Source organism: Palaemon carinicauda, chromosome 21 (assembly GCF_036898095.1).
Source record: "Palaemon carinicauda isolate YSFRI2023 chromosome 21, ASM3689809v2, whole genome shotgun sequence".
Classification (NCBI taxonomy): Eukaryota; Metazoa; Arthropoda; class Malacostraca; order Decapoda; family Palaemonidae; genus Palaemon; species Palaemon carinicauda.
In genome coordinates, this window is record NC_090745.1 from 61,719,538 (window position 1) to 61,729,537 (window position 10,000).

Consider the following 10,000-nt stretch of genomic DNA (forward strand, 5'->3'; position numbering starts at 1 on the left):
CAATCTAGTTTTGTGCTTCTTTAGTGTTTCTTTCCAGAGTAAGTCTATGTTAAACACGTCTCTCTCTCTCTCTCTCTCTCTCTCTCTCTCTCTCTCTCTCTCTCTCTCTCTCTCTCTTTCTCTCTCTCTCTCTCTTTACTTTTATTGATATCTAAGACTGAACTACATTGTTGTCTTTGGCATCCAGTCCCACTTCCGATTATATCCCCTTTCGAGTGTTCAGGGATTAATGCAGATCATTCTTTTGAAAAGGGGAGAGTGATTTTTCAATTTCAATAAAGTTTTTACAATTATTTCATTTTATACATCTTCAATAACATGCAAAGGTGACAATTTGTTATTGATTTTATCTTCAGAAATGGCTCTAGTATCTTCACAGATTTATATCCTAAGACATCTGTTTTTTTTTTTTTTTATTATTGTTTTTTTACAGTCAATTTTCATATTGTACAATCTTTCATACACTTAGTGGACAAGCAAAAGTTGCAGTTATTAGAAAATTTGAGAAGAAAAATATGCGTCATTTCTTAATGCCTTGACATCGCATGAAACGGGGAATGGGCTTCTCTCTCTCTCTCTCTCTCTCTCTCTCTCTCTCTCTCTCTCTCTCTCTCTCTCTCTCTCTCTCTCTCTCTCTCTCTCGTAAGTGATACCCTCCATATTATATCTTTTCATTGAAGATCTAGATGAAGCATGAATGTGGTTTTGTATAGAGTATATGGTAAATGAGGAGTGGTATAATAATTAAGTTCAATATTCATTAAGATAACAAACCTTAAGTGTATAATTAAGTTCATGCATTGATAAGAATTTATAAGTATAAATGAATTGTCATGTATTACCTCTGCATTTATTATGGTTATATATATATATATATATATATATATATATATATATATATATATATATATATATATATATATATATATATATATATATATATATATATATATATATATATATATATATATTAAAGAATATGCTAACTGATACCCAGCTATTTGTTTTTGATATCTCATTTTATGTGAAGTAATCCTCGAACAAATCCTGCCCACACTCGCCTCTTGCCACCTAATAGACTAAAAAACTAGTTAGATGGGAAGCTAAACAAGATTTCAATACAGTATTGTTTTTTTCTAGAAATATTTGAATCTCAAAAGACCCAACACGGGCACTCTTTTCAATATAATTCTTTCAGAAACAAATATTCAACTAAGGTGGTAAAGTGATTCAAGTAGCTTTCTATGCCAGAGGAAATGTGACCCGTGAAAACAAATGAACAGCTAGATTCATTGAAGCCCTGTGTGCAAAGGGAAGATGTTTTCGTTTAGTCGAGTGATTTACTTTTTGATATTTCGCTATTTTTACCAGAAACATTCGGCTATTTTGCGTTTGTGTTCTTTTTGACGGCCACCGAGACATTCAATGCGTATTTAATCAAGATTCATATAAAGTTCTTCAAGTCAATTTCCGAAAAAATTACAAAGCTATTCATAAACTTAATATTTATCTGGAATTAGATATTTCGTGAATGTTCAGTAGAATTTCGAATATCGAGTTTTGTCCTTTCAAGAAGAGTTATTATCGTGAAATTCACGTTTATACAATAAAACAGATTGCTAAATAAGATAGAAGTTAGGGATAACGTGTATAAAACATATATCATATAGAGAAAAATATAGAAAAAAATAATACAGTATATTCTAATATTAGCTCCTAGATCAACTTTCCATATTTTATAATAACAACAATAACTGATATTGTTTTACCAAATGTTGCTACCTCTACCTGTACTAATTACCAGTGACGTGCAGTACTTACCTGAACCAATTTGACAAGAAACTAGTCTGGTAATCGTTACGAGGGAACATAAATAATTGTATTCGGGTTATTTAATCTTATTTCATGTTTATTTACAGATGTTTCCCTATATTCCCATTTGCCGAAGTAAAGATATCTCGAAAAGATCTTAGGAAATTTAGTGTTTATAAAAGAAATATTGTTTATTAGTTTATTAATAATACACTTATCAATGACTTCTTTTGTTGCATTATTTCATCAACTTGTTAACTTCTCCATCCATACACCTAACGCGCTTTATTAGTCAAATAATTTAGAAATTTTATTTTTAGCATTGCTTTTATCAGCCATATATAATATTTCAGTCGCAGATAAACCCCGAATTCTACTAAGGAGACTTTGGCACTTTCTAACGCGGAACTTTTTTGTGCACGCTTTCTGGCATGGGACTTTTTTTGTGCACGCTTTCTGGTAGGGATCTTTGTTTTGTGCACGCTTTCTGGTAGGGATCTTTTTTTTGTGCACGCTTTCAGGCGCTGGATTTTCTTGTGCATGTTTTCTGACGCCAAAATTTTTTTTGCACGCTTTTTGGCTTGAGACTTTTTTTGCACGCTTTCTGGCGTGGGACTTATTTGTCCACCCTTTCTGGCGAAGGACTTAATTGTCCACGCTTCATGGAGCGGGACTTCTTTATGCACGCTTTTTAGCGCAGGACTTTTTTGTGCATGCTATCCGGCGCGGGACATTTTTGTCCACATTTTCTGGCGTGGGACTTTTTATGTGCACGCTTTCTACCGCGGGATTTTTTTGCCCATGCTTTCTGGCACGGTACTTATTTCTCCATGCTTTTTTGCTCGCAACTTTTTTGTCCACGCTTTCTGGAGCGCGACTTTTTTTCCTCACTTTCTGGCGGAGGACTTTTTTGTCCACGCTTTCTGGCGTGAGACTTATGTTTTGCACGCTTTCTGACACGGGAATTTTTTGTGCACGCTTTCTGGCACAGGACTATTTTGTGCACACTTTCTAGCGCTGAACTTTTTTTGCACGCTTTCTGGCACCGGCCTTTTTTGTCCAAGCTTTCTGGTGCAGGACTTTTTTGTTCATGCTTTCTGGCACGAGACTTTTTTGTGCAGGCTTTCTAGCGCCGGCCTTCTTTATCCAAGTTTTCTGGCGTGAGACTTTTTTGTTCACGCTTTCTGGTGCGGGACTTTTTTTGTGCACGCTTCCGGGCGCGGGACTTTTTTTGCACGCTTTCTGGTGCGGGACTTTTTTGTGCACGCTTTGTGGTGCGGGACTTTTTTGTGCAAGCTTTCTGGAGTGGGACTTTTTTGTGCAAGCTTTCTGGAGTAGGACTTGTTTGTGCACGCTTTCTGGCGTTGGACTTTTTTGTCCACACTTTCTGGCGTGGGACTTTTTATCCACGCTTACTGGTGCGGGACTTTTTTGTCCATGCTTTCTGGTGCGGGACTTCTTTTTGCACGCTTCCTGGTGCGGGACTTTTTTGTGCACGCTTTCTGGCGCGGGACTTTTTTATCCACGCTGTATGGTGCGGGACTTTTTTGTCCAAACTTTCTGGTGTGCGACTTTTTTGTCCACGCTTTCTGGCGCGGGACTTTTTTGTCTACGTTTCCTGGCGTGGGACTTTTTTGTCCACGCTTTCTGGTGGGCGACTTTTTTGTGCACGCTTCCTGGCGCGTGACTTTTTTGTGCACGCTTCCTGACGCGGGACTTTTTTGTGCACGCTTTCTGACGTGGGACTTTTTTGTCCGCGCTTTCCAGCGCGGGACTTTTTGGCGCGGCTGTTTTAAATAAAAAATAATGATGATAACAGCAGGAAAATGTAAAAAATTAATTTCATTTATTACTCTTTACACATAAAACCTTATTTTTCGAATGAAAGAAATCATATAGAATCATGCACAGTAAATAAATGATAGGATAAAACTGAAAAAAAGAATATTCATCAAACTTAACGCATAAAACTTCATTCTTCGAAATAAATGACTAAATAAATGACTTGTAGCAATTTAATTCAATTAAAAGTTATGAGCTAAACTTCTCAGGTATTCTAAAGGTGGCCTTATACTATGAGTAGACATTTTTCTTCTTATTCTTTCCTCTACAACTTTTTCTTTTTTATTTCAAAATCACAGAGAAGGATTTTTGGGGCAACTTCTGGAAAAGATTCTTTAGTGTGTTCAATAAGGACTAATGTAGATTACCCTTTGCTTGTTGAGGAGCACTGCACAAATAATAGAATGAACTCCTGTAAGGTCTTTTGCCAACATCTGCTAGAGAACTTCAAATCATTCATTCATTCATTTTGCCAATATCACATTTACTTACAAAAGTAAAGTCAGGCTAGATTAAAGGCTCAGTCCGTGTATCAGACGTAAGAATCACACATGTCTCTAACCTAACATTTTTTCTAAAAACCAAAATTCTGTCGTTGTCAGCAATCGCAAATTCATCCTTTCCTTCATCACAGGCTTTGTGTATTTCATAGTGACCTGAAATTTCTTGATCAAATAAATTAACAGGATTGCAAGGAGTTTGTCGCACTTCTAACTGTTTTATTTTTTTTTCTTTTTTTTTAGAGAGAGAGAATTCAGCCGCGGTAGAACTCCATGAGCTGCTTGCCATGCATCTGTTCATGATACAGAGATACTAACAGGTATTTACTCGGAGGAAGGTCTTTAAATCAAGATGTGTGTCTTATGGGCACTGGATAGAGTTATCACAATAACAAAATCTATTTTTGTGCTAGTCTAACCATCTCTTATTATTGTTATTCTTCTTCTTCTTCTTTTTTTACTTCTTCTTCTTCTCCTTCTTCTTCTTCTTCTTCTTCTTCTTCTTCTTCTTCTTCTTCTTCTTCTTCTTCTTCTTATTATTATTATTATTATTATTATTATTATTATTATTATTATTATTATTATTATTGTCGCTAACGAAGTGAGTGACCCTGTATGAAGCACCAACATTTTTTAAAGATAACTTACTGCACCCAATACCCCTTTCATTCCTTTTCGCTGTAGAGTTCGGAGGGAGAGCTGGGGTGGGAGAAGCTGGAGTTATTTTCAGCGGGATCAATAATTCGTCTACTAATACAGATATACATATGAAATTTTCAGGGATTGTTAGGATATATACATTCTTTGTTTCTCACAATTTTCATGTTCATACCTGCTATAGACATGCTCTGGTGGTAATTATTGTACAAAGATTACCATTTTTAGCTAAGAATTCCATGTGGGGCAATAAACTTCTCCTAGTGTTTTAAAGATATTCAAGTGATTTCCAAATAGTTCATTCGGAGTTATATTAACTACTTACATTTCAATTTTGATATTGATCCATACCATAGAAAAGTCACAACAGCCATTTTTGGGTAAGGCCCGGATGCTGAATTTCGGTGGAGATGTTAATATCTCCTAAAGTCTAAATAAAGTTTTCAGGGATTCATTGGACTGGTATTTACTTAATCTTTACCAATTTTCAGTTTGATATCTGTAAAACGAAATCCAGAGAATAAGGTTTTTTGTTATGAGTGGGATGGTTATTTTTTGCACAATAGTAAATGGCTCCTAAACAAATTTACACATCTAAATGAAAATTTCAGGAATTGATATTAAACCTATTTTATTTGACTGCCAAATTTAACTTCAATATCTGTAATACAAAAGCCACATTTACCATGTATCATTTTATATACAGTATATATATATATATATATATATATATATATATATATATATATATATATATATATATATATATATATATATATATATATATATATATATACTAGCAAGGGTACCCGTGCTACTGTGGTAAAAAAATGAAATTAAGATTTATGAATATATTTCAATGGTTAATTCAGCATTTGTATATATTTTATTAAAGTACAGTGATTTCATTTATTCAAATTATTTTCTCATAATTGAAGATATGTAGAGTGTTATCACATTTTTATTTCAGTAACACCTTTCACAGTGAAAGCATTTAGGAGCACTTGAGAGAGAGAGAGAGAGAGAGAGAGAGAGAGAGAGAGAGAGAGAGAGAGAGAGAGAGAGAGAGAGAGAGGGGGAGCCTTATTGCCTTATTGCCTTATTCTATGTTTGGGTTCCCCCAGGTCCCTCAGTCTGAGGCACCTCATATATCCCCCAGAGACTTGCTAATGCATCTTCCGGTGTATTTTGCATCTTTCAGTCTTGGATGGTCTGGGATGCATCGTAGGCATTCATCAAACTTATTCATAAACACATCTACGCTCACTCCTGATATGTATCTTCGATGGGGTGGCAGCGCATTAAATAGTCGCTGTATTATCGATGCTGGTGCGTAGTGGATTAATGTCTTGTGCGCCTTCCCTAGTTTTGTTTGTATAGTTTTTGGCACTATTAATCTACCTCGGCTTGCTCTTTCTGATATTTTTAGTTCTATGATGTTTTCAGTAATTCCTTCTATTTGCTTCCATGCTTGTATTATCATGTAGTGTTCGCTTCTCCTTTCTAGACTGTATAGTTTTAAAAATCGCAGTCTTTCCCAGTAGTCAAGGTCCTTAACTTCTTCTATTCTAGCAGTATAGGACCTTTGTACACTCTCTTTTTGTGCAATATCCTTTTGGTAATGTGGGTACCATATCACATTGCAGTACTCGAGTATACTACGTACATAAGATTTGTAAAGCATAATCATGTGTTCAGCTTTTCTTGTTTTAAAGTGTCTGAATAACATTCCCATTTTTGCTTTACATTTAGCCAACAATGTTGCTATTTGTTCGTTGCATAACATATTCCTATTTAACATTACACCAAGGTCTTTAATTGCTTCCTTGTTTGTGATTGTCTCGTTATTAGGTCCCTTGTATGCATATACCATTCCTTCTCTGTTTCCATAATTCATTGATTTGAATTTATCGGAGTTGAATACCATCCTATTTATCTCCAGTCATTCATATATTTTTTTTAGGTCTCTTTGTAGTGAGTTTCTATTTTCATCACAAGTAATTTCTCTACTTATTCTTGTGTCATCGGCGAAACTTCTCACTACAGAGTTTTTAACATCACAGTCTATGTATGAGATCATAATAACAAACAGCAGTGCAGCTAATACCGTACCCTGTGGCACGCCAGATATTACCTGATCTTCATCTGATTTCTCGTCATTTGCAACCACTATCTGTTTTCTGTTTTGCAGGAATTCTTTTACCCATTTTCCTATCTTTCCCACAATTTTATGCTTTCTCTTTTTTTTTCTCTAATATATTATGGCCTATCTTGTCAAAAGCTTCTGCAAAATCTAGATAGATCACATCTGTGTTTTTTTCATTTATCATATTTTTGTATATGTTTTTATAGTGTGCTATCAGTTGGGTTTTTGTAATTTTTCCAGGCACAAAACCGTGTTGACCTATATTAAACAAATTATATTTAACCAAATGATTCGTTATTTTCTTTTTTATTACCCTCTCATACACTTTCATAATATGTGATATTAGACTAACAAGTCAATAATTGCTTGCCTCTATTCTTGATCCACTTATGAAAATAGGGGTTATATAACCTAATTTATGTTTAACATATATCTCGCTGTCTTAGTAGTATTGCAAGCGGCTTCGCGATAGTGTGTGCAGTTTTTTTTTCAACCAAATCGCTGGAACTCCATCTAGTCCGGCTACCGATCCATTTTCAATTTCGCTTATAGCCTTGACAATATCTGCTTTATTAATATCTATATCCGTTAGATATTCAACATTTTCTTCTCTTATTTCTGTTTCCTTATTTTCATCGCAATTCTTGGCGTGAATTTCCTCTTATATTTTTCTGCTATTATGTTGCATATTCCCTTTTTTTTTTTTATTCGTTTACCGTCCTTCAATTCTTTCAGGGCCTATTTTTAATCTCCTTCTATTCATCTTTTGTGCATAGGAGTAAAGTACTTTTTTTTTTTTTTTTTTTTTTTTTTTTTTTTAAAGTATCCTCTCTTTGCAAGTCCCTTTTTTCATTTTCTTTCGATTGTATAATCTTTGGTTCTGCATTTTCTATCTTACTTTTTATTTCCATAATTTTCCATACATTTTTTCTTTTGCAAGATTTTTCTTCCACTTTCTAATTTTCTGAAATACGATCCTTCTGTCTCTTGGCTGTATACTGTTTATTGTTTTTTTTTTCGGTATATATTTTTAAACAATTTTCTCCAGTATTTTGAACAGTATGTCTGCATTTACCTGAATATTATCACTTACGAATACATTTTTTCATTCTTTGTTCAGTTCTTCATTTATTTCTGACCATTTTATATTCTTACTATAAAAATTATATTTTCCATATCCTTCCCAACATTTTGTGCTTTGATTATCTCTGCGATCCCGCGCTTTGGCATGGACTATTAATTTTATGACATAGTGGTCTGAAATTTCCGTGTTGTACACTATTATTTCTTCAACATAATTCACCTCATGCACAAATACTAAATCTAGGACATTTTCCTTTCTTGTTGGAATGTGGTTTATTTGTTGCATATTATGTTCTAATAGCATATCTTGAAGCTTTTCAAATTGCCTCTTATCTTCTGCGCTACTATTACTCTCTTTTTTATATGTATATATATATATATATATATATATAACCATTTTCTTCTATCCGTTCTTTCTAATCTGTGAAAGGAAAGTTAAAATCTCCGGATAGCAGCATATTCCAGTCTTTATGGTTTCTACATATATCATCTATTTTTTCTATTATTATGTAAAACTCCTTAGTATTTGGGGGTCTGTAAACTACAATATTCACTAGTTTTTCAAATTAAAAATTCTACCGAATTCAATTCACATTTTGTGTTGCTGTATTTTTCACAGACTTCTCCTTGATTTATGTCTCTTCTACATATTGGGGTTCCCCCTTGATTCTTATTTGCTCTGTCTGATCTATATGTTTGGAAACCCTTTATCTGGTCATCACTGCCAGTGTCTTGGGAATACCATGTTTCACTTATATTTAATATATGCATTTTTTTCAATTTGGGTTAGTTCTTCTAAGAACTCTATTTTCCTTTTAGAGTTACTCTTGATTAAACCCTGTGCATTCATCACTATGATGGTATGTGTTTCATCCCCATTATTTAATATTGGTGATATGGATTTTCCCATGCTTCCTTCCTGTTTTGATATGATGTTCTTTTCTTCATTTCCAGGAATTCTGCCATCAAAAATCCAACTTTTCTATTATATTTGCTCTTTCGCCTTCATATTTTTTGAGTGTGTATACCCGCAATTATCCCCATATCTGCACCAACCCCTGGCATTATAGATGCATTCTTTGTAGTTAGGCTCTAATTGTGCATATTTGAGTTGAAAGGCATCATATCTTGGGGCCTGTTGTGCATAGCGTGGTATATACTCGGCTTGTATTTTATTTTTTATTTTCTTTTCTGTTTGCTGAGTTCTCTTACTTTCATTCATGGTTGCAGGATGCATATATCGACATTTTTTGTTGAATTTGCATCCTTTTCCTTCTTTTAGGTTTTTACATATTTTTGGTTGGAGATATCTGCATTTGTCTCCATATCCGTCTAAATATGTACATTTACCATATATTTCATAATTATGGCATATCTTTTGATACTTGTAGTAGCATCTTTCGCCAAATCTGCAATTCCCTCTTTCAGCAAATTGTAGACTATCTTTCTTTTCTTTTTTTTTTCTTGTGTTGCTCTTCCCTAAAAGTATGTAGGTCCGGGTAGAGTCTCTTGGGTCTAATATTTGTTTCCATCTGATGATTTATGTCTTCATAAACATGTTGTTGGATTGCATCATAAGTTATATCAATGATTTCCTCTGCATTCTTACACATATCCTGTTAATTTTTCTCTTCTTCTTCTTCTTCTTCTTCTTCAACTATTTGCAGATTCAGTATCGACTTAATTATATTTTCTATCAAGACTAAGCATGTTAAGCAGAATACCTTTGTCTATCTATTTTTTATTTTTTGCTGTATTTCAGCACATGTAGGGTGTGTTGGAATATGACAGGCATCGCATTTTCTGATCAGTTGTTGAGGATTAATAATGGAATACCATATCTTACATGTATTGCACCATTTTGGCATTCTTTTTCCAAATGCATCAATCAGCATATTCACCATATTGGACTTATTGTTCTTTGATGGAATGTGTTGATTGATGTTAACTTTCTTTATAT

The 10,000-nt window shown here is 34.0% G+C and overlaps 1 protein-coding gene across 1 annotated transcript in view; it reads right to left on the bottom strand.

Annotated features, from left to right (window-relative positions):
- LOC137614932 (DNA-binding protein HupB-like) overlaps positions 1 to 10,000 on the bottom strand; it is a 47,037-nt gene that overhangs the window by 36,788 nt on the left and 249 nt on the right. The window contains exons 2-3 of the mRNA XM_068344582.1: positions 4,803 to 4,853; positions 3,229 to 3,599 (exon numbers count right to left, since the gene is read on the bottom strand). Of these exons, the coding sequence (XP_068200683.1) occupies positions 3,229 to 3,599; positions 4,803 to 4,853 (422 nt within the window). The remainder of the gene's footprint in view (positions 1 to 3,228; positions 3,600 to 4,802; positions 4,854 to 10,000) is intronic.